Source organism: Leptodactylus fuscus, chromosome 9, assembly GCF_031893055.1.
Source record: "Leptodactylus fuscus isolate aLepFus1 chromosome 9, aLepFus1.hap2, whole genome shotgun sequence".
In the NCBI taxonomy this organism is placed as follows: domain Eukaryota; kingdom Metazoa; phylum Chordata; class Amphibia; order Anura; family Leptodactylidae; genus Leptodactylus; species Leptodactylus fuscus.
This window is the reverse complement of record NC_134273.1, coordinates 6416359-6443141: the sequence shown is the minus strand read 5'-3', so window position 1 is coordinate 6443141 and position 26783 is coordinate 6416359. Positions and strand designations below refer to the sequence as shown.

The 26783-nt window shown below is 43.9% G+C and overlaps 2 protein-coding genes across 3 annotated transcripts in view; one reads left to right on the top strand and one right to left on the bottom strand.

Moving 5' to 3' along the window:
• Positions 1-759, bottom strand: part of HOOK1 (hook microtubule tethering protein 1) — a 36899-nt gene extending 36140 nt beyond the window's left edge. For both annotated transcript variants that reach the window (XM_075287762.1, XM_075287763.1), the window contains exon 1: positions 601-759. In XM_075287762.1, the coding sequence (XP_075143863.1) occupies positions 601-645 (45 nt within the window). In that variant the 5' untranslated portion in view covers positions 646-759. The remainder of the gene's footprint in view (positions 1-600) is intronic.
• Positions 760-6206: 5447 nt separating this feature from the next.
• LOC142218053 (E3 ubiquitin-protein ligase RNF170-like) lies at positions 6207-25777 on the top strand. Its single transcript, XM_075286453.1, has 6 exons — positions 6207-6278; positions 9272-9347; positions 9713-9821; positions 17079-17152; positions 24689-24802; positions 25290-25777. Exons 1-6 carry the CDS (start codon positions 6241-6243, stop codon positions 25596-25598), a joined length of 720 nt encoding a protein of 239 aa, XP_075142554.1. The 5' UTR covers positions 6207-6240; the 3' UTR covers positions 25599-25777.
• Positions 25778-26783: the final 1006 nt, after the last annotated feature.

Below are 26783 nucleotides of genomic sequence, written 5' to 3'. Positions count from 1 at the left end.
TGTAATATTATACAATATTATTTCGCAGTGATATATATGGTTATTACGTCAGTGTAATAGTATACATTATTTGGCGGTGTGATATTATACGTTACTTGGCGGTGTGATATTATACGTTACTTGGCGGTGTAGTATCATACGTTATTTGGCGGTGTAGTATTATACGTTATTTGGCAGTGTAGTATTATACGTTATTTGGCGGTGTAGTATTATACGTTATTTGGCGGTGTAGTATTATACGTTATTTGGCGGTGTAGTATTATACGTTATTTGGAGGTAGTATTATACGTTATTTGGCGGTGTAGTATTATACGTTATTTGGCGGTGTAATATACGTTATTTGGTGGTGTAATATTATACGTTACTTGGAGGTGTGATATTATACGTTATTATGCCGCAGTAATTTACATGAATATTCAGCACTAATCCATTCATATACAGGACAGACCCTGACTAGATGAGGACACCTCATGCATTACCTCAGGAGTGGCTGCCCCATATACCTGTCCTATCAGCCACACATCTATGACGTCACTCCTGCCCCCCTTACACCAACACTCCATCTATGACGTCACTCCCGCCCCCCTTCCCTCAGCTTACCCAGATAATGAGGCTCTCGCACGGCTCGTTCTCGTTCCCGGCCATCTCTTTCCCGTCACTTCTTCTTTTCCTCCGTCCTCTTGATCCTGTTGACCTCACCTGGGAACAGAGAAGGAGGGAGCAAGCTCCGGGTAGTAAGAGCGACTCCTTCTCCAATGCGACGTAAGACACCGCTCTATGAATGGCACTTACGCGATTAGAATAACGTAAGCTCCTTAGTGAATAGCACATGAGCGCACGCCCCCTAGCGTCTCCGCTTCTAGTAACTCCCACAACGGATGACAGGTGGAGTGCCCGCCCCCAGGACGCGCAGCAGGGGATTGGCTCCACATCGGACCAATCATCAGTAAGCACAATGAATCCCTGGCTTCTTATTGGTCCAGTTGTTAGTATAGGCGGGTTCTTCTTATATTCCCGCCTTGTGATACAATGAGTGTCGGTGCGTTTACCTCAGTGTGAGGACGGCGCTGCCTCATGTCTAAGAGACCATAAAGAGCGTAGTGTATGAGGTGAATACATGTGTGGCAATAATAGACGTATAAGGAGAGCTGCAGTGTCCCAGCCACAGAGCCAGGCATGGACTTACCTCACACACCTGCTAAAAATGGCTGAAATTACTGCCCATAGTTATAAGCTGCCTTGTGAAGTAAAAAATCCGTCCCGTACCAGCCAAACGTATAATATATGTGATATCCACAAGCACTATAGGGCCCTGGTCACACTACTGTGGAAAGCGGCCATGTCAGAGCGTTATTCACACTAGTCTAGGGGGCTGTTCACACTAATAGACGTTTTTCACAGATCACGGGCCGGAAAAAACGCGCTAAAGCGCAGCGGGAACAACCGCGGCGTGAGCGTATGGCGGTTTGAACAGAAGGTTCACAGAGTTTTCCTCCAGCCCGTGGGGACCCGGCCTCAGATGCAAGTCTGGTGAGTAGGGATAAGTGATCGTGTTCGATTGGCGATCGAGAAAATATCGCGATCGGAATTCCGAACACGATCTTGAGATCGGTGATTATTTCCCACAATGCTTTGCTACTGCTCAGAATGAGTGGAGTGTATACTCAGTGTGAAGGCTCCGCTGCGGTTCCATAGGAATGAATGGAAGCAGCCGGCACATAGCCTTAACCCCCTGCGCGCTGGCTGCGTCCATTCATTCTAATGGGAGACTAGCTAACATCTCTAGTAGCTACTTACCTGCAGAGATGGCTGGTCCGGTGCCCGGTGTTCTCGTACTTCTTCATTTGCTGCCCCCGCCTCCCAGGTTAGTGCTAAAGAGCTAGGAAGAAGGCGGGGCTTGTGGCTTAGGAGAGGGTGGGTACAGGGCGGAGAGATGTGATGTCTCCCCTCCCAGTACCCGCCCACACTCTCCTAACCTGGGAGGCGGGGGCAGCGAGGCGAAGAAGAACGAGAACACCGGGCACCAGACCAGCGATCTATGCAGGTAAGTGAACACCAGGGGGGACTAAGTAGCCAGAGGATTAATAAAAATCACTACACAGCGTGGATTCTAACAAAGCGTTCAATTGTTAGATTCCATGCTGTATAGTGAATAGGATTGATTTTAAAATCTGATCTCCGATTAGTAAAAAAATCCCATTGACTTGCATTGAGATCGGGTTCGAATGAAAAATGATCGGAAATCGGATTTCAAAATCGATCCTGAAAAGTCAAGATCGGCTCAACCCTACTGGTGAGGGATCTGTGAGAACAGGGCCCCGGGGAGGAAAGTCCTCCATGATTGTACCCCAGTCATGTAAATCTTATGTAAGTCCAGGCTTACTCAGCGCGATGCATCAGGCAAAATTCATGACAGAAAGCTTACAAGAATTTGCAACTTTCAATGGCAGCTCCGAGTAAAATCCACCTGAAGATCCCGCAAGACGTCTCCCATTGTAATGAACCAGAGTCGGGATTTTTGCAGCAGATTCCATTGCAAAAACTTCAGTGTGTGAACCTTGCCTGAGTGTCGGCACAGTCGTCTGTGGGCTGAGGTCGGGGCAGGATGGCGGCCACACCTGGAGTTTGCCTCCCATAGCCGTCCATGACTCCGAGGTCGTCTTTGCTGCACGAGATGGTGCACCGTCTGCATGGAGATTTTGCAAGGTTCAGTTCTTATTGTGCCATGGAGGAAAGTGATCAGTCAGGGACTCTATATACTGTGCAGAGGTCACCGTCAGGGACCCTAAGGGACCTACCAGTTCTCCCGATGATTCCAGCCCAAAGCATGACTCCGCCACCTCCTTGTTGGGATATGGTGGCCATGCACCAACCGTTCACTAGTCCATCCATCAGGACCATCCAGGGTTCCCCGGCACTCACCTATAAACAGGACGAGATCTGCCGCAATGGGAGGGTTTTTATTAAGACCGTGCCCCAGTCCTAGTATTTGTGCTCTGGTGGTAAAACGTCAATATTCACGAAGCGGCCGCACTCTCTTAATAATTCAGGCACCAGAAAATAAATCTGGTGTGAATTATAGCAAATCAAACGGGTCAGGGTGTTGCTGGACCCAAACGATGGAGGGCTCAGCGCAAGCGTGAACCTAAAGGGGCGACCAAAGTCCAATGTACCGTTACCCCAGCTATGGTATAACAATCCTACCTAGAAGGTGTATATAGAGGCCTCCTGACTGTCCTCTTATGGGCCCCTGGATCACGTTCTTGCCCCTGCACCACAGATATTCTCCACTAGGGCTGACCTGCACAACCAGAGACGGCGCCAGGAATAAAAGTCCTATAAACCGGCCTCATGTGCCACTTGTCTGGATGATTTTCTGTCTGACCTCAGTATTTCTGCTGTCCAGACATCCCCGGCACAGGTGGAGAGATCTGATAAAGTCCTCTGCACTGTCCTCACTCAGAATTTGGGAAAAGAGAGCACCCCCCCCCCCCACCCACCCATTATTTCCTGAAGATTATTTCCAATGCAGCGTGATGCCTTTACTGAGGTGCCCCCTGGTGGTAAAGTTCAGTAACACATGCAGCCCCCTTTTGGAAATAATAATACGTTTTATTTATAGAGCGCCAACATATTCCGCAGCGCTGTACAATTTGTAGGGTTCAAATACAGACAAAGAGATACAGAGTAATAGTCACTTCACACAATGGGGCTGAGGGCCCTGCTCGCAAGAGCTTACAATGTATCAGGCAGCAGGGAAATATCATTTTTACATTTTTTATAAAAGTGGAAGGGTAAATAGACATTTAGGCCTAACCCCACCAGGAACCTTAGAATTCAGCCCCCTCTGTCCCACTCACAGAAAGATGAGCTATGAGGCTGACACCCCCCCAATTTTCAGGGGACAGAATCTGCCTGCAGCACTGCACAGAGAATAATAACATCCTATGTCGCAGCCGTATCCCCCACACCAGGCTTAAAGGGGCTCTAGCAGTGGGAAACGTCACTTTTAGCCAAGCACATCCTTGCAGGGGGATTTTGTCAATCCCTTTACGTCAGTTTTCTGGCATAAAGGGATGGTATTATGGTGCACATCTGGCACAAGGGCCTTTTTTGTGACACATGTGCCCACAACCCCCATTCTGCACCTCACTCCATTGTGTGAATTTGGGCAGAGCAACGAGAGGGCTGGGAATGGGACGCTTCGGTCCTACCAATTCATTACAGTTCACACCACTTTAATCCGCACCATAATTCTCCCACATGGTACAATTCTGCCTTATATGCCCCCCACACAATATAATACTGCTCTTAGGTTCCCCATAGTGTCCCTCACATTATACTGCTCCACTTAGCAGGAGGACCTATGTGAGTGAGGACCAATGTGAGTGAGGACCTAGGTGAGTGAGGACCTATGTGAGTGAGGACATACCGTATATGAGTGAGGACCTACGTGAGTGAGGACCTATGTGAGTGAGGACCTCTGTGAATAAGGACCTAGGTGAGTGAGGACCTATGTGAGTGAGGACATACCGTATATGAGTGAGGACCTATGTGAGTGAGGACCTATGTGAGTGAGGACCTATGTGAGTGAGGACCTGAGTGAGGAGGACCTATGTGAGTGAGGACCTGAGTGAGGAGGACCTATGTGAGTGAGGACCTATGTGAATAAGGACCTCTGTGAATAAGGACCTATGTGAGTGAGGACCTATGTGAGTGAGGACCTATGTGAGTGAGGACCTGAGTGAGGAGGACCTGAGTGAGTGAGGACCTATGTGAGTGAGGACCTGAGTGAGGAGGACCTATGTGAGTGAGGACCTATGTGAATAAGGACCTCTGTGAATAAGGACCTATGTGAGTGAGGACCTATGTGAGTGAGGACCTATGTGAGTGAGGACCTGAGTGAGGAGGACCTATGTGAGTGAGGACCTATGTGAATAAGGACCTCTGTGAATAAGGACCTATGTGAGTGAGGACTTATGTGAGTGAGGACTTGTCTGCCAGTGATCAACTACAATGAGCAGGTCTAGAAGTCAGTGTGCAGGTGCTGCGCGGCGCCACCACGTAGGATTACACACATATGTGATGCTCCTGGGTGCACGTATCAGTTGCCATGCGGGCGCGTATAGTTGTGTAACCACAGTCATATCACTATCACCGACCTTACCGTCATCTGCGCAGTTATCTGCAGGTGTGACCGAGTCCTGACAATCAGAGGAATTTATGACCAGTCATCTGACATGTAACGGCTTCCTCCAATGGCGCATACATTATATACTATGTCTTAGTTCTGTCATCAGCGATCCCAGGCTTTGGCCTTGGCACAAGTATAACGTGTAGCGGATACAGAGCCATATCTGCAGAATGACTCCCTTCATGTGCTAATATTGGACTACACAGCGTCCCGGGCCCCACAACTTACCAGAAGTATTTGCTAACTTGCTAAATCCCCGAGCCCTGATCCTGGCAGCGAGAAAGCTCCTCAGTCACCTGACCAATATACTTGTGACATGAACATGATCTGGTTAATGTGTAATAACATTGCTCAAGGAATTTTTCCTGGTTACCAAAATATTCCGGCAAGACCAAGATTTACAGAAAACGCTCTGCCCGTGGTGCAACAGAGTAATCACCGTACATGTATCTTATATGTTATTATTGGATACTTTTTATTTTCGTATGTTCTATATATCCCACCAATAGGTCATCAGTTGGTTGGGAATCCCCCTTTAAGACCAGCTGACGTTACAGAATGTGGCCCAATATATACAATGGTAGTGAATGTAACGGCGCAGACATTCGCCAGGTTATCTTATCATGACGGTCAAGAAGCTTTGCACCATATTGTTGGGTCACCACACGACCATATTCACAGTCATTAAGTATCATGGAGGAGCACGACATTACAGTCTTATATTGCCCTGTAGCCCTAGCATAAGTTGACGTCCGCCATGTTACATACTGTTTCTTGACCCCAGCCATGCTCCAGTATTAGTAAATATGACCCAGTATAGGTATATAGTGGCGTGCGGCTCATTCCATTGGATGTCACGTGAATTTGCATGGCATGGCCGCCGTGGGTTGTGTTTTATTATGAAAACCTTGACACCGGTTTAATCATTAACAGCGTAACTTGTAGGTCTGTGTGCCTTGACACCGAATTACAACAGTGCGCTGTCAGCTGGTGCTCAGTGAGGACGTGCCGAGCAAAACCTCCAGTGAGAACTGCAGCAAAGCCACATGCTCAGCCATACGTTCTGCAGCCCTGTCCAGTCCAGGTAAGAGGAAGCTCCATAGGCGAGAGAAACCCCCCTCCCAAAAGTATGATACGTAGATATAGAGACATCTCTTATTAGTAGGATTTGTTATAATGTTATTATTATTATTATTATTATTATTATTATTATTATTATTATTATTATTATTATTCATTGTTGGTCCATGTCAGTACTTTCTCTCCAGATAATCTGGTCTGCTGTTTTGGCTTTCAGTATTTTTGATAGATAGATAGATAGATAGATAGATAGATAGATAGATAGATAGATAGATAGGAGATAGATAGATAGATAGATAGGAGATACATAGATAGATAGATAGATAGATAGATAGATAGATAGGAGATACATAGATAGATAGATAGATAGATAGATAGATAGATAGATAGATAGATAGGAGATACATAGATAGATAGATAGATAGATAGATAGGAGATACATAGATAGATAGATAGATAGATAGATAGATAGATAGATAGGAGATAGATAGATAGATAGATAGATAGATAGATAGATAGGAGATACATAGATAGATAGATAGATAGATAGATAGATAGATAGATAATCCAGAACAAAGAGAATACAATTGGAAAGACATTTGGCAGATGACATGGATGAGCTATTCGAGCCCCAGTGACACATGTAGTGTTGACATTGTAGCATGACATGTATGTTGCAATCCTGGAGCATCTTCCCATTGAGGACTGGTAGAGCCGCACTTTATGGCTATGTCTGCATTGTTATTGCTCTACATGCTGTGGACTTAGTTCTGCATCATTTCTCCTTCTCATAACAATTTGCAGAAACTGTGCAGTCGCTGGTGGGAAGTGACACGTGGCAAACAATCAATTTTCGGTGATTATAACGTGTAGAGTAGGGACAAGACCTACACAAATATTACTTTTTATTCTGTATGCCCAGAGCACATTAACAACTGTAATAATATCATTATCAAGACACTCTGTAGCTTTCTCCATATAAAAGGTTACCTGCAGTGTCAATCTACATAAAAAGGTGTTATTGTGTAAATATTCAGTGGCTGTATTAGCAGAATAGTGATCACAGCTCTGGAGTATAATACAGGATAAGTAATGTAATGTATGTGCACAGTGACTGCACCAGCAGAATAGTGAGCGCAGCTCTGGGGTATAATACAGGATAAGTAATGTAATGTATGTACACAGTGACTGTACCAGCAGAATAGTGAGCGCAGCTCTGGAGTATAATACAGGATAAGTAATGTAATGTATGTACACAGTGACTGCACCAGCAGAATAGTGAGCGCAGCTCTGGAGTATAATACAGGATAAGTAATGTAATGTATGTGCACAGTGACTGCACCAGCAGAATAGTGAGCGCAGCTCTGGGGTATAATACAGGATAAGTAATGTAATGTATGTACACAGTGACTGTACCAGCAGAATAGTGAGCGCAGCTCTGGAGTATAATACAGGATAAGTAATGTAATGTATGTACACAGTGACTGTACCAGCAGAATAGTGAGCGCAGCTCTGGAGTATAATACAGGATGTAACTCAATATCATGATTTGACAATTAGTCACTTCTTGCTAATTGTAATTTTACTCCACACAATGCATTAGTAGGACCTTCACATTCCTTTACCCCTTGTTCATCCTGCTCTTCATGGTTTAGGAATACAATTCAGGGCAGACCAGTATAAAATACAATTCCTCTGCTTCCTATAACTTCCCTGCCTTTATAAATTGTGGGTTTAGTTTTGGGGTGTATAACCAGGCAGCTCAGGATGAGCACTGCTGTCAGTCCCCTCAGATATGTGAGACTTGCTCCAGTGCTGATCTGTTCTGTAATATCTGTATGATATATGATTGACAGTACAGGGAGGAAGTGGTTAACCTGCTCTTGTACACGTTGGCTGATACTGAATGAGGGCAGCCGTGTTTGTAAACTGCACTGTGCACTGATATTATCACATTCTAGGTCACTAGGTTTTCTTGTTTTATCTCAGATTTTCCTTCTATCTGTGTATACATATTGTAGCCCTTTGAACCACAGCAGCACTCCCTTCTCATAAAGCGCTGCAACATTTTCCTTTGACTAGTGACAGCGTCCATAGTGCAGGCCCAAGAAGCGTCTGTGACATGGATACAAAATACAGGATGACAAAATAGCAGAATATATTATAAGTATATTAGTGTCAATGCTGTGTCACTACAAAGCTGCAGAATCCAGAGAATGATGGACACATCGTTTTGTTTGAAACATGAGAGATAAAATAGATAGATAGATAGATAGATAGATAGATAGATAGATAGATAGGAGATAGATAGATAGATAGATAGATAGATAGATAGATAGGCGATAGATAGATAGATAGATAGATAGATAGATAGATAGATAGATAGGAGATAGATAGATAGATAGATAGATAGATAGATAGATAGATAATAGATAGATAATAGATAGATAGGAGATAGATAGATAGATAGATAGATAGATAGATAGATAGATAGATAGATAGATAGGAGATAGATAGATAGGAGATAGATAGATAGATAGATAGATAGATAGATAATAGATAGATAGGAGATAGATAGATAGATAGATAGATAGATAGATAGATAGATAGGAGATAGATAGATAGATAGATAGATAGATAGGAGATAGATAGATAGATAGATAGATAGATAGATAGATAGATAGGAAATAGACAGATAGGAGATAGATAGGAAATAGACAGATAGGAGATAGATAGATAGATAGATAGATAGATAGATAGATAGATAGATAGGAGATAGATAGGAAATAGACAGATAGGAGATAGATAGATAGATAGATAGATAGATAGATAGATAGATAGGAGATAGATAGATAGATAGATAGATAGATAGGAGATAGATAGATAGATAGGAGATAGATAGATAAATAGATAGATAGATAGATAGATATTTAGATTCTCTCCTTTTTCATTTCTTACTAGTATTATTTATGACATATTTTCTCCTTGTATTCTCAGCTGCTACACGATGGACAAACCTGAGATGATTCCCCAAAGAAATGACAATGAAGCATTTCCTCCGTCCCACTACAAGGTGAGCATTTACTAGTATAAGAGGATTTCTGGAGGTGTTATTTAATAGCGCTGCGCCCTCAGTAGTATACATGGTACAGCTGATGTCCTTTGTATTTCAGCTCAGACCCATTCATTTAAATGGGACTGAGCTATAAGCAGGCTATGTGACATCCCTCCTGTTACACACTGCCCATGGCCAGCCATTCATGGCTACCAGTGGCATCTACCTTCTATGGATAAGACTCCTGCTCCCTCTGCATACAATCACTCACATGTATGTCAGTGGTCATTAACGGGTTAATTAACTATTTGCAGAATGTCAGGCAAAGTAGTCTTAAAAAAAAATATCTGAACCTCTATAAAGTAACGCTCTGAATTTTTCAGGAGACACCTAAAAGCCGCCAGAATCGCTTCCACAATGACCTGAGCTGCCCGGTGTGTCTTCAGACGGCGACATCCCCGGTAGAGACCAACTGCGGCCATCTTTTCTGCGGTGAGTCAACGTCTCGTGAAATCGTCAAACCTCTTTATTTGCAGCGTTGCTTGTCATTAAACTGGGCTGAAAGACAATGAATGGTATAAATGGTGTATGTGACAATTATCGGATCAGAGAACGTCAGACCGAGGCCCAGCCCTAGTGACAAAATCAATAAAAATAGCTTTATCAAGGTGATCCTCTTCAAAAATATGGGGGCTACGAAATCCTGATCACAGCCCCATTGACATCTATGGGGGCTACTATATCCCCATCACAGCCCCATTCACATCTATGGGGGCTACTACATCCCCATCACAGCCCCATTCACATCTATGGGGGCTACTACATCCCCATCACAGCCCCATTCACATCTATGGGGGCTACTATATCCCCATCACAGCCCCAATCACATCTATGGGGGCTACTACATCCCCATCATAGCTCCATTCACATCTATGGGGGCTACTACATCCCCATCATAGCCCCAATCACATCTATGGGGGCTACTACATCCCCATCACAGCCCCAATCACATCTATGGGGGCTACTATATCCCCATCACAGCCCAATTCACATCTATGGGGGCTACTGCATCCCCATCATAGCTCCATTCACATCTATGGGGGCTACTACATCCCCATCATGGTCCCACTCACATCTATGGGGGCTACTATATCCCCATCACAGCCCCATTCACATCTATGGGGGCTACTACATCCCCATCACAGCCCCATTCACATCTATGGGGGCTACTATATCCCCATCACAGCCCAATTCACATCTATGGGGGCTACTACATCCCCATCACAGCCCCATTCACATCTATGGGGGCTACTACATCCCCATCATGGTCCCACTCACATCTATGGGGGCTACTATATCCCCATCACAGCCCCATTCACATCTATGGGGGCTACTATATCCCCATCACAGCTCCATTCACATCTATGGGGGCTACTACATCCCCATCACAGCCCCAATCACATCTATGGGGGCTACTACATCCCCATCACAGCCCCATTCACATCTATGGGGGCTACTATATCCCCATCACAGCCCCATTCACATCTATGGGGGCTACTATATCCCCATCACAGCCCCAATCACATCTATGGGGGCTACTATATCCCCATCATAGCCCCATTCACATCTATGGGGGCTACTACATCCCCATCATGGTCCCACTCACATCTATGGGGGCTACTATATCCCCATCACAGCCCCATTCACATCTATGGGGGCTACTATATCCCCATCACAGCCCCATTCACATCTATGGGGGCTACTACATCCCCATCATGGTCCCAATCACATCTATGGGGGCTACTATATCCCCATCATGGTCCCAATCACATCTATGGGGGCTACTACAGCCCCATCACAGCTCCATTCACGTCTATGGGGGCTACTATATCCCCATCACAGCCCCATTCACATCTATGGGGGCTACTATATCCCCATCATAGCCCCATTCACATCTATGGGGGCTACTACATCCCCATCATGGTCCCAATCACATCTATGGGGGCTACTACAGCCCCATCACAGCTCCATTCACGTCTATGGGGGCTACTATATCCCCATCACAGCCCCAATCACATCTATGGGGGCTACTATATCCCCATCATAGCCCCATTCACATCTATGGGGGCTACTATATCCCCATCATGGCCCCATTCCCATTTAGAGCGCATGAGATGACAGCTGTAAGCAGATTGGACATTTATTATACGGTTTGCTACTTTGTAACGTTTTGTGATACATAATGACATGTTGTTATAGGCGGTTGTTATCCGAGTGTACCTGCAGGGGGCCCTGGTGGATACATCCTGGAGATACACATACATATCACATGCAAACTATTGCAGGGAGCTAAATCCAAAACAAACATTGGGCAGGATCTTGCTTAAACTTACATTGGAACTTATCAGACACGTTTGTCGCCCCCTCCACCTCCAGAGACTTACAGAGATGTGACAATTGGCAAAGCAGAGACAACAAACACAACACACACAGCTTCAATGTGACAGTGACTGAGAGGGATTATCCTAAGCTGCAAGTTTTTACTTTAATGGATCAACATAAAGCTCATGGCAACATATCAAAGACGGCTCCTCCGAGTGTCCTGACAACACCATCAATGGCGGACAATTATTTGTGTCTCACATTCAGCTCATAAAAGTGTGACATGAAGACGACAAATCGTGTCTGACAGGTCTCTCAATCATAGAAACAGCAGGACAAAGCATGAGCTGGAACCGGTGACACCTATAGTGTCCGGCCATCGGGATCCCAGAGAATCGGGGGGCAGGACAAAGGAAGGACCCCTCTTTTTACTTTTCAGCATAGACACACATGAGTATACAGGAGCAATACTGGAGCAGTAGGGAAAGGGGGGGGGAGGTAAAGAAATACTTCCAGTGTAGGAATGTTCTCTCTGTCACGTAGGTAAACATGACCTGACTCTGATGATGCCCTTGGAATAGGGATTTGGAAACTCTGATGTATTACAACATCCAAGTTACTAAAGTTAACTCAGAGCAAATTCTGTGGAAACATTTAAAAGGAATGTAAACCTGATAATATTATACAGTCAGTGTATCAACGTATGTTGCATAGTATGTCGTGTCACCTTACATATACATATTACACATACTAGCCCTGTATTATACTCCAGAGCTGCGCTCACTATTCTGCTGGTACAGTCACTGTGTACATACATTACATTACTTATCCTGTATTATACTCCAGAGCTGCGCTCACTATTCTGCTGGTGCAGTCACTGTGTACATACATTACATTACTTATCCTGTATTATACTCCAGAGCTGCGCTCACTATTCTGCTGGTACAGTCACTGTGTACATACATTACATTACTTATCCTGTATTATACTCCAGAGCTGCGCTCACTATTCTGCTGGAGCAGTCACTGTGTACATACATTACATTACTTATCCTGTATTATACTCCAGAGCTGCGCTCACTATTCTGCTGGTGCAGTCACTGTGTACATACATTACATTACTTATCCTGTATTATACTCCAGAGCTGCGCTCACTATTCTGCTGGTACAGTCACTGTGTACATACATTACATTACTTAGCCTGTATTATACTCCAGAGCTGCGCTCACTATTCTGCTGGTACAGTCACTGTGTACATACATTACATTACTTATCCTGTATTATACTCCAGAGCTGCGCTCACTATTCTGCTGGTACAGTCACTGTGTACATACATTACATTACTTATCCTGTATTATACTCCAGAGCTGCGCTCACTATTCTGCTGGTACAGTCACTGTGTACATACATTACATTACTTAGCCTGTATTATACTCCAGAGCTGCGCTCACTATTCTGCTGGTACAGTCACTGTGTACATACATTACATTACTTATCCTGTATTATACTCCAGAGCTGCGCTCACTATTCTGCTGGTAGAGTCACTGTGTACATACATTACATTACTTATCCTGTATTATACTCCAGAGCTGCGCTCACTATTCTGCTGGTACAGTCACTGTGTACATACATTACATTACTTATCCTGTATTATACTCCAGAGCTGCGCTCACTATTCTGCTGGTGCAGTCACTGTGTACATACATTACATTACTTATCCTGTATTATACTCCAGAGCTGCGCTCACTATTCTGCTGGTACAGTCACTGTGTACATACATTACATTACTTATCCTGTATTATACTCCAGAGCTGCGCTCACTATTCTGCTGGTACAGTCACTGTGTACATACATTACATTACTTATCCTGTATTATACTCCAGAGCTGCGCTCACTATTCTGCTGGTGCAGTCACTGTGTACGTACATTACATTACTTATCCTGTATTATACTCCAGAGCTGCGCTCACTATTCTGCTGGTGCAGTCACTGTGTACGTACATTACATTACTTATCCTGTATTATACTCCAGAGCTGCGCTCACTATTCTGCTGGTACAGTCACTGTGTATATACATTACATTACTTATCCTGTATTATACCCCAGAGCTGCGCTCACTATTCTGCTGGTGCAGTCACTGTGTACATACATTACATTACTTATCCTGTATTATACTCCAGAGCTGCACTCACTATTCTGCTGGTACAGTCACTGTGTACATACATTACATTACTTATCCTGTATTATACTCCAGAGCTGCGCTCACTATTCTGCTGGTACAGTCACTGTGTACATACATTACATTACTTATCCTGTATTATACTCCAGAGCTGCGCTCACTATTCTGCTGGTACAGTCACTGTGTACATACATTACATTACTTATCCTGTATTATACTCCAGAGCTGCGCTCACTATTCTGCTGGTGCAGTCACTGTGTACATACATTACATTACTTAACCTGTATTATACTCCAGAGCTGCGCTCACTATTCTGCTGGTGCAGTCACTGTGTACATACATTACATTACTTATCCTGTATTATACCCCAGAGCTGCGCTCACTATTCTGCTGGTACAGTCACTGTGTACATACATTACATTACTTATCCTGTATTATACCCCAGAGCTGCGCTCACTATTCTGCTGGTACAGTCACTGTGTACATACATTACATTACTTATCCTGTATTATACTCCAGAGCTGCGCTCACTATTCTGCTGGTACATCTATTACTGCAGTATATTGTAGCATTGCTGTGCGCTTTCGCCTCCCCTTTCTGGGATCAGTAGGACAAGGTCATTGTGTTCTGCAGGTGATGATTTAGGGCCATGTCATGTAATGATGAGTCAGTGAACTTCCTCTCCGTTTCACCAGGCAGCAGTGCAATGGTTACGACTTATCTTGTCGCTTTAGTTCTGCATTGCATCACCCGATGCCCGTGGTGCCTGGCGTAATGCCCAGTGATTCCTGACCTAAAAAAAGTAAGATTGTGGCTTAAAAAAAATTTCTTTGGCATCTCATTTGCTGTCTATTTGTAAACCTTTTGCTTTGTTTTGGCAAAGCTGCAGCAAATTGTGCAAGGATGAGTCCTGTGAGCGCCCCCTGCTGCTGCCTTACTGGTACTACATGAGCATGTGCACATACAGAATATAATGCCGGAGGGTGATGGTTATAGACGTCTACAGAGGGCAACAACCTCTGCATGAAACCAATGATCCTGAAAATGGCATCAAAAGCCAAGAATAAATGTAACCATCATGTAGAAATGTTGGTGCATTTGAGCCACACCCCTTTGTCTGATAAGCCACATCCACTTGTCTAACTTGCAGTAAAAAGTTTTAGCTCAAATACGATGCTCCACAATGTGGCACCAGAGTCCGGGTATAACCACAGTGGTGAATCTGTGGCAATGTCTACATTACAGAGTTACTTTGTATCATCATGATCTTGTATTCTGTATCTGATTGCTAGTATATACTGTATATATATATAGTGAGTGCACAGGACAGAGAGCCTGGAGGAAGCGACTACAGAGAGACTTTGTATCATCATGATCTTGTATTCTGTATCTGATTGCTAGTATATACTGTATATACAGTGAGTGCACAGGACAGAGAGCCTGGAGGAAGCGACTACAGAGAGACTTTGTATCATCATGATCTTGTATTCTGTATCTGATTGCTAGTATATACTGTATATATATATATATAGTGAGTGCACAGGACAGAGAGCCTGGAGGAAGCGACTACAGAGAGACTTTGTATCATCATGATCTTGTATTCTGTATCTGATTGCTAGTATATACTGTATATACTGTATATATAGTGAGTGCACAGGACAGAGAGCCTGGAGGAAGCGACTACAGAGAGACTTTGTATCATCATGATCTTGTATTCTGTATCTGATTGCTAGTATATACTGTATATACTGTATATATAGTGAGTGCACAGGACAGAGAGCCTGGAGGAAGCGACTACAGAGAGACTTTGTATCATCATGATCTTGTATTCTGTATCTGATTGCTAGTATATACTGTATATACAGTGAGTGCACAGGACAGAGAGCCTGGAGGAAGCGACTACAGAGAGACTTTGTATCATCATGATCTTGTATTCTGTATCTGATTGCTAGTATATACTGTATATATATATATATAGTGAGTGCACAGGACAGAGAGCCTGGAGGAAGCGACTACAGAGAGACTTTGTATCATCATGATCTTGTATTCTGTATCTGATTGCTAGTATATACTGTATATATATATATATAGTGAGTGCACAGGACAGAGAGCCTGGAGGAAGCGACTACAGAGAGACTTTGTATCATCATGATCTTGTATTCTGTATCTGATTGCTAGTATATACTGTATATACTGTATATATAGTGAGTGCACAGGACAGAGAGCCTGGAGGAAGCGACTACAGAGAGACTTTGTATCATCATGATCTTGTATTCTGTATCTGATTGCTAGTATATACTGTATATACTGTATATATAGTGAGTGCACAGGACAGAGAGCCTGGAGGAAGCGACTACAGAGAGACTTTGTATCATCATGATCTTGTATTCTGTATCTGATTGCTAGTATATACTGTATATACAGTGAGTGCACAGGACAGAGAGCCTGGAGGAAGCGACTACAGAGAGACTTCAGAATATGGGCTTTCTATGGCTGCTGTATGCCGGGGCCAGCTGGACTGCCATCCTCAGGAAATGCCCGGGGTCTGGCGCACGGCCGCCTCATTACAACAAACAATAACATGTTGCCGATGACAGGGACGGGCCCTCCGCCAAGTGAATAAGTCATTGTATACCTTAAAAAACTGTCACAAATTGTGAGCAGGAAACGTCTGAAGCAATTTGTGCTAATTCCTGCTCAGCTGCCCTTTCATTTTCACATTGATCCTAAAACATATGTCCAGGAAACCGACAGGAAACCCGCACCACAAATATGTATTCATGTGTCCAGGGCAATTATCAGGACAACGCTCATTAATACAGGCAGACACCTGCGCCGTGGGGGAGGGGGCACCACTTAACCCGTACTGTACTACGCCTATCCTTCATATCTGAGTTCTGGAATACAGATACATTATTACACTGATATTGGACCTCACAGGTCACAACGCCACCATGGCGCCTGTAACCAAAGCGTATAGGTGGTCTCATACATTGTAATGACCACATGTCCATGCCTGGATACATTATATCACTGCTCTCCTGCTATATAGAATCTATAACTCCCATCATGTCCTGCACATACATTTACATTCTGTAACACTCAGGTAATGGTGCACAGAGGAGGATGTGGTTTGTTATACGGAGATATACAGAAGTTCTAATATCCCATTGTTTCTTGTATCTTATAGGCGCCTGTCTCATTGAGTATTGGAAGCACGATCCCTGGTTGGGGGCCATCAGCTGTCCTCTCTGCAGACAAAAGGTATCAGAATCTATAGCCAAGCCCTATACTGAATGATAGCAATATACAGTAACGCTCCTGTTATTTAGTGATCCAATACATTGCAGGCTCTACTGGTGCACCATAGTCTACAAAGATATTCAGATTTATCTCCTATATTAGGACTATACTCAGCATCTATTCTAACAGGGCATCACTGCCCTCCCTCTATAGGTGCACATGCCCCTGTATTAGGGCTGTACATAGCATCTATTCTAATAGGACATCACTACCCTCCTTCTATAGGTGCACATACCCCTGTATTAGGGCTGTACATAGCATCTATTCTAATAGGACATCACTGCCCTCCCTCTATAGGTGCACATGCCCCTGTATTAGGGCTGTACATAGCATCTATTCTAATAGGACATCACTGCCCTCCTTCTATAGGTGCACATACCCCTGTATTAGGGCTGTACATAGCATCTATTCTAACAAGACATCACTACCCTCCTTCTATAGGTGCACATACCCCTGTATTAGGGCTGTACTCAGCATCTATTCTAACAGGACATCACTGTCCTCCTTCTATAGGTGCACATACCCCTGTATTAGGGCTGTACATAGCATCTATTCTAACAAGACATTACTGCCCTCCTTCTATAGGTGCACATACTCCTGTGTTAGGGCTGTACATAGCATCTATTCTAACAGGACATTACTGCCCTCCTTCTATAGGTGCACATACCCCTGTATTAGGGCTGTACATAGCATCTATTCTAACAGGACATTACTACCCTCCCTCTATAGGTGCACATGCCCCTGTATTAGGGCTGTACATAGCATCTATTCTAACAAGACATCACTACCCTCCTTCTATAGGTGCACATACTCCTGTATTAGGGCTGTACATAGCATCTATTCTAACAAGACATCACTACCCTCCTTCTATAGGTGCACATACCCCTGTATTAGGGCTGTACATAGCATCTATTCTAACAGGACATCACTGTCCTCCTTCTATAGGTGCACATACCCCTGTATTAGGGCTGTACATAGCATCTATTCTAACAAGACATCACTACCCTCCTTCTATAGGTGCACATACCCCTGTATTAGGGCTGTACATAGCATCTATTCTAACAGGACATTACTGCCCTCCTTCTATAGGTGCACATACTCCTGTATTAGGGCTGTACATAGCATCTATTCTAACAGGACATTACTGCCCTCCTTCTATAGGTGCACATACCCCTGTATTAGGGCTGTACATAGCATCTATTCTAACAGGACATCACTACCCTCCTTCTATAGGTGCACATACCCCTGTATTAGGGCTGTACATAGCATCTATTCTAACAAGACATCACTGCCCTCCTTCTATAGGTGCACATACTCCTGTATTAGGGCTGTACTCAGCATCTATTCTAACAAGACATCACTACCCTCCTTCTATAGGTGCACATACCCCTGTATTAGGGCTGTACATAGCATCTATTCTAATAGGACATCACTGCCCTCCTTCTATAGGTGCACATACCCCTGTATTAGGGCTGTACATAGCATCTATTCTAACAGGACATCACTACCCTCCTTCTATAGGTGCACATACCCCTGTATTAGGGCTGTACATAGCATCTATTCTAACAGGACATCACTGCCCTCCTTCTATAGGTGCACATACCCCTGTATTAGGGCTGTACATAGCATCTATTCTAACAAGACATCACTACCCTCCTTCTATAGGTGCACATGCCCCTGTATTAGGGCTGTACATAGCATCTATTCTAACAGGACATCACTACCCTCCTTCTATAGGTGCACATACCCCTGTATTAGGGCTGTACATAGCATCTATTCTAACAAGACATCACTGTCCTCCTTCTATAGGTGCACATACTCCTGTATTAGGGCTGTACATAGCATCTATTCTAACAGGACATTACTGCCCTCCTTCTATAGGTGCACATGCCCCTGTATTAGGGCTGTACATAGCATCTATTCTAACAAGACATCACTACCCTCCTTCTATAGGTGCACATACTCCTGTATTAGGGCTGTACATAGCATCTATTCTAACAGGACATCACTGCCCTCCTTCTATAGGTGCACATACTCCTGTATTAGGGCTGTACATAGCATCTATTCTAACAGGACATCACTGTCCTCCTTCTATAGGTGCACATACCCCTGTATTAGGGCTGTACATAGCATCTATTCTAACAGGACATTACTGCCCTCCTTCTATAGGTGCACATGCCCCTGTATTAAGGCTGTACATAGAATCTATTCTAACAGGACATCACTACCCTCCTTCTATAGGTGCACATACCCCTGTATTAGGGCTGTACATAGCATCTATTCTAATAGGACATCACTGCCCTCCTTCTATAGGTGCACATACCCCTGTATTAGGGCTGTACATAGCATCTATTCTAACAAGACATCACTACCCTCCTTCTATAGGTGCACATACCCCTGTATTAGGGCTGTACATAGCATCTATTCTAACAAGACATCACTGCCCTCCTTCTATAGGTGCACATACCCCTGTATTAGGGCTGTACATAGCATCTATTCTAATAGGACATCACTGCCCTCCTTCTATAGGTGCACATGCCCCTGTATTAGGGCTGTACATAGCATCTATTCTAATAGGACATCACTGCCCTCCTTCTATAGGTGCACATGCCCCTGTATTAGGGCTGTACATAGCATCTATTCTAATAGGACATCACTACCCTCCTTCTATAGGTGCACATACCCCTGTATTAGGGCTGTACATAGCATCTATTCTAACAGGACATTACTGCCCTCCTTCTATAGGTGCACATACCCCTGTATTAGGGCTGTACATAGCATCTATTCTAACAGGACATCACTGCCCTCCTTCTATAGGTGCACATACTCCTGTATTAGGGCTGTACATAGCATCTATTCTAACAAGACATCACTACCCTCCTTCTATAGGTGCACATACCCCTGTATTAGGGCTGTACATAGCATCTATTCTAACAGGACATCACTACCCTCCTTCTATAGGTGCACATACCCCTGTATTAGGGCTGTACATAGCATCTATTCTAACAAGACATCACTACCCTCCTTCTATAGGTGCACATACTCCTGTATTAGGGCTGTACATAGCATCTATTCTAACAAGACATCACTGTCCTCCTTCTATAGGTGCACATACTCCTGTATTAGGGCTGTACATAGCATCTATTCTAACAGGACATTACTGCCCTCCTTCTATAGGTGCACATGCCCCTGTATTAGGGCTGTACATAGCATCTATTCTAACAGGACATCACTACCCTCCTTCTATAGGTGCACATACCCCTGTATTAGGGCTGTACATAGCATCTATTCTAACAAGACATCACTACCCTCCTTCTATAGGTGCACATACTCCTGTATTAGGGCTGTACATAGCATCTATTCTAACAAGACATCACTGCCCTCCTTCTATAGGTGCACATACCCCTGTATTAGGGCTGTACATAGCATCTATTCTAACAGGACATTACTGCCCTCCTTCTATAGGTGCACATGCCCCTGTATTAGGGCTGTACATAGCATCTATTCTAACAGGACATTACTGCCCTCCTTCTATAGGTGCACATACCCCTGTATTAGGGCTGTACATAGCATCTATTCTAACAGGACATCACTACCCTCCTTCTATAGGTGCACATGCCCCTGTATTAGGGCTGTACATAGCATCTATTCTAACAGGACATTACTGCCCTCCTTCTATAGGTGCACATGCCCCTGTATTAGGGCTGTACATAGCATCTATTCTAACAAGACATCACTGTCCTCCTTCTATAGGTGCACATACTCCTGTATTAGGGCTGTACATAGCATCTATTCTAACAGGACATTACTGCCCTCCTTCTATAGGTGCACATGCCCCTGTATTAGGGCTGTACATAGCATCTATTCTAACAAGACATCACTACCCTCCTTCTATAGGTGCACATACTCCTGTATTAGGGCTGTACATAGCATCTATTCTAACAGGACATCACTGCCCTCCTTCTATAGGTGCACATACCCCTGTATTAGGGCTGTACATAGCATCTATTCTAACAAGACATCACTGCCCTCCTTCTATAGGTGCACATACCCCTGTATTAGGGCTGTACATAGCATCTATTCTAACAGGACATTACTGCCCTCCTTCTATAGGTGCACATGCCCCTGTATTAAGGCTGTACATAGCATCTATTCTAACAGGACATCACTACCCTCCTTCTATAGGTGCACATACCCCTGTATTAGGGCTGTACATAGCATCTATTCTAATAGGACATCACTGCCCTCCTTCTATAGGTGCACATACCCCTGTATTAGGGCTGTACATAGCATCTATTCTAACAAGACATCACTACCCTCCTTCTATAGGTGCACATACCCCTGTATTAGGGCTGTACATAGCATCTATTCTAACAAGACATCACTGCCCTCCTTCTATAGGTGCACATACCCCTGTATTAGGGCTGTACATAGCATCTATTCTAATAGGACATCACTGCCCTCCTTCTATAGGTGCACATGCCCCTGTATTAGGGCTGTACATAGCATCTATTCTAATAGGACATCACTGCCCTTCTTCTATAGGTGCACATACCCCTGTATTAGGGCTGTACATAGCATCTATTCTAACAGGACATCACTACCCTCCTTCTATAGGTGCACATACCCCTGTATTAGGGCTGTACATAGCATCTATTCTAACAGGACATCACTGCCCTCCTTCTATAGGTGCACATACTCCTGTATTAGGGCTGTACATAGCATCTATTCTAACAAGACATCACTACCCTCCTTCTATAGGTGCACATACCCCTGTATTAGGGCTGTACATAGCATCTATTCTAACAAGACATCACTACCCTCCTTCTATAGGTGCACATACTCCTGTATTAGGGCTGTACATAGCATCTATTCTAACAGGACATTACTGCCCTCCTTCTATAGGTGCACATGCCCCTGTATTAGGGCTGTACATAGCATCTATTCTAACAAGACATCACTACCCTCCTTCTATAGGTGCACATACTCCTGTATTAGGGCTGTACATAGCATCTATTCTAACAAGACATCACTGCCCTCCTTCTATAGGTGCACATACCCCTGTATTAGGGCTGTACATAGCATCTATTCTAACAGGACATTACTGCCCTCCTTCTATAGGTGCACATGCCCCTGTATTAGGGCTGTACATAGCATCTATTCTAACAGGACATCACTACCCTCCTTCTATAGGTGCACATGCCCCTGTATTAGGGCTGTACATAGCATCTATTCTAACAGGACATCACTGTCCTCCTTCTATAGGTGCACATACCCCTGTATTAGGGCTGTACATAGCATCTATTCTAACAGGACATCACTACCCTCCTTCTATAGGTGCACATACCCCTGTATTAGGGCTGTACATAGCATCTATTCTAACAGGACATCACTGCCCTCCTTCTATAGGTGCACATACTCCTGTATTAGGGCTGTACATAGCATCTATTCTAACAGGACATCACTGTCCTCCTTCTATAGGTGCACATACCCCTGTATTAGGGCTGTACATAGCATCTATTCTAACAGGACATTACTGCCCTCCTTCTATAGGTGCACATACCCCTGTATTAGGGCTGTACATAGCATCTATTCTAACAGGACATCACTACCCTCCTTCTATAGGTGCACATACCCCTGTATTAGGGCTGTACATAGCATCTATTCTAACAGGACATCACTGTCCTCCTTCTATAGGTGCACATACCCCTGTATTAGGGCTGTACATAGCATCTATTCTAACAGGACATCACTGTCCTCCTTCTATAGGTGCACATACCCCTGTATTAGGGCTGTACATAGCATCTATTCTAACAGGACATTACTGCCCTCCTTCTATAGGTGCACATGCCCCTGTATTAGGGCTGTACATAGCATCTATTCTAACAGGACATCACTGCCCTCCTTCTATAGGTGCACATACTCCTGTATTAGGGCTGTACATAGCATCTATTCTAACAGGACATCACTGCCCTCCTTCTATAGGTGCACATACTCCTGTATTAGGGCTGTACATAGCATCTATTCTAATAGGACATCACTGCCCTCCCTCTATAGGTGCACATACCCCTGTATTACGGCTGTACATAGCATCTATTCTAACAGGACATCACTACCCTCCTTCTATAGGTGCACATACTCCTGTATTAGGGCTGTACATAGCATCTATTCTAACAGGACATCACTGTCCTCCTTCTATAGGTGCACATGCCCCTGTATTAGGGCTGTACATAGCATCTATTCTAACAAGACATCACTACCCTCCTTCTATAGGTGCACATACCCCTGTATTAGGGCTGTACATAGCATCTATTCTAACAGGACATCACTGTCCTCCTTCTATAGGTGCACATACTCCTGTATTAGGGCTGTACATAGCATCTATTCTAACAGGACATCACTGCCCTCCTTCTATAGGTGCACATACCCCTGTATTAGGGCTGTACATAGCATCTATTCTAACAGGACATCACTGCCCTCCTTCTATAGGTGCACATACCCCTGTATTAGGGCTGTACATAGCATCTTTTCTAACAGGACATCACTACCCTCCTTCTATAGGTGCACATACCCCTGTATTAGGGCTGTACATAGCATCTATTCTAACAAGACATCACTGCCCTCCTTCTATAGGTGCACATACCCCTGTATTAGGGCTGTACATAGCATCTATTCTAACAGGACATCACTGCCCTCCTTCTATAGGTGCACATACTCCTGTATTAGGGCTGTACATAGCATCTATTCTAACAAGACATCACTACCCTCCTTCTATAGGTGCACATACTCCTGTATTAGGGCTGTACATAGCATCTATTCTAACAGGACATCACTGCCCTCCTTCTATAGGTGCACATACCCCTGTATTAGGGCTGTACATAGCATCTATTCTAACAGGACATCACTACCCTCCTTCTATAGGTGCACATACCCCTGTATTAGGGCTGTACATAGCATCTATTCTAACAAGACATCACTACCCTCCTTCTATAGGTGCACATACTCCTGTATTAGGGCTGTACATAGCATCTATTCTAACAGGACATCACTGCCCTCCCTCTATAGGTGCACATGCCCCTGTATTAGGGCTGTACATAGCATCTATTCTAACAGGACATCACTGCCCTCCTTCTATAGGTGCACATACTCCTGTATTAGGGCTGTACATAGCATCTATTCTAACAGGACATCACTACCCTCCTTCTATAGGTGCACATACCCCTGTATTAGGGCTGTACATAGCATCTATTCTAACAAGACATCACTGCCCTCCTTCTATAGGTGCACATACCCCTGTATTAGGGCTGTACATAGCATCTATTCTAACAGGACATCACTGTCCTCCTTCTATAGGTGCACATACCCCTGTATTAGGGCTGTACTCAGCATCTATTCTAACAAGACATCACTACCCTCCTTCTATAGGTGCACATACTCCTGTATTAGGGCTGTACATAGCATCTATTCTAACAGGACATCACTACCCTCCTTCTATAGGTGCACATGCTCTATGATGATTTATGTGAAGATCAGCAACCCGACAAAACAAGCAGAACTGTAGTACAAGACATCAGACGATACAACAACCGCTTCTCTGGGAAACCTCGACCTGTGAGTATTTGATGTCTACCCATCTTTTTATGTCAATTGATGTAAAACCCACTTTATATTGCCACAAAAACTCTGCCACGTGAATTTATCTTAACACTACTGCATACAATATAATAAGACTGTCTGTAATGTAGCAACACAAACTACAATGTAACACTGTTGTATATAATATAATAACACCGTATATAAAGTAACAACACAGACTACGATGTAACACTTGTATACCTTATAATATCTGTGTACAATGTAATGCTTGTATAGAATAGAACATTGTATATAATATTTCCCTGCAGTATACAACATAACTGGGTATACAGTTTTCCCCTATATACCTGATTGCCATACTGTCCTGCTATATGTGGCACAATGATACACATAGCCCGGTGTTACCTGCCATGTTGGCTTTATCCTCCATAGTTCGGGGAATACATAGACTTTCACATAGTGACCTAAGTTTTGGTTATTTCATCTTTCGCTTTGCTTGCAGCTCTCTGACCACCTGTACGACCTGCCGTCACTGTTACACCTGGCCCTGCGCAGGATCTTCACTATGGGAGGACTTGTCTGGATCTTCTGTCTCAGGATAGTCGTCTGCTTATTTGGTGCCATCATGTGCTTGTCTTCGCCCTTCGCCGTCATCCCCGACCCTCTGTGCAGTATCCTCAGCACCATAGACGACCTCTTTGTCATCTTTCTTCTCCTAATCTGCATGATCAACATCTTACAACAGTTCCGGTCAGAAGGGATGACCATGGTCCACTCCTCGGCCACACAGAGCATCTTGTCGGAGTCTTGACCTGTCCATTGACTTAGATAAGATTGGACTCTTTGTAGATGTTACATAACCTTCCAAGACAAGTGCTACAACCCAACCAGAACCCGGAGAAGCCTTGTCTATAGGTGACGGACATAAGCCGCCCTCACCGCACCGCCCAGGGATCATTGGCTATTCGGACATGTTGGATATTTAGGTGTACTGCCCCTTTAAATGACAACTTATTGATTTACATGTGACATCTTGTGTTAATTGTATTTGTAACATAACATTGGGGATCCTGTAAATATGGCGCCCGCCCCTCCCCCCATCATACTTGAATGTATTATGTTACAGTACAGCTGTATATTTGTAACAGTATTTATTTTCCATTCGCTACATATTGTACCTAAATATTGTTTTTGCAATAAAATGTTTCACATTTTCATTTTGTCATCTGTCTATGATAAACATTACCAGGATCTCCTACCGTTACAGGTACACAGCTCCAATGCAGAGCGATGTGTCTACGTGGTTACAGACTACAAAGCAGAGGAGAAATACATAAGTGCAGGATCTGACTACATTGGACTAGTCTGGAGTCTGTAAACATGGAAATGCACAAAACACGGTGCAAAAGTTTTAGGCAGGTGTGGATATAATGCTATTTAATATTTGGTGCAACCTTTGCTCTTTGGAGGAGGAGTCCTGGAAGTGATGATCCGGCCCCACTGGTATAGCCCTGATGTCACCATCGTCCAGTCTGTCTGGGGTGACATGAAGAGACAGACGGATTGGAGCAAGTAACATCTATAGAAGATCTGGGCCTAGTTCTCCAAGATGGCGGCGGGAACAACCTCCCTGCCCAGTTCTGCCAAAAACTGTCTGTAAGTACCAAGAAGAAGGCAAAGGTCACACCAAATATTGATAGAATTTACATAGGATTTACCTTCATTTACAAAAATAAACCATTAACCCTTCTATTTCTGAAAGCCTTCTTACTGTGCAGCATTTCCCCCCCACCTGCCTAAAACCTTTGCACAGCACTGTAGCTCAGTATAAGAATTGGAGACAAAACCATTGGTAGATTTTTAATCAAGACAAATTGCAAAGTTGCATCATGTAGACGTGTTAGAGTCGTAAAACGGTTGCGAAGGTCACGTCTCCTATAAAGCAGGTGAAAAGGGACGACTGGGATTTATCGTCATCTCTGGCCATTAACTATTT

Bases quoted from the DNA above. Each gene is read 5' to 3' on its own strand.
- LOC142218053 (XM_075286453.1), top strand. From the start codon at position 6,241: ATGCTCAGCCATACGTTCTGCAGCCCTGTCCAGTCCAG. The intron at 6,279-9,271 runs GTAAGAGGAAGC...TTGTATTCTCAG, and splicing joins TGCAGCCCTGTCCAGTCCAG to CTGCTACACGATGGACAAAC. The intron at 24,803-25,289 runs GTGAGTATTTGA...CTTTGCTTGCAG, and splicing joins TCTCTGGGAAACCTCGACCT to CTCTCTGACCACCTGTACGA.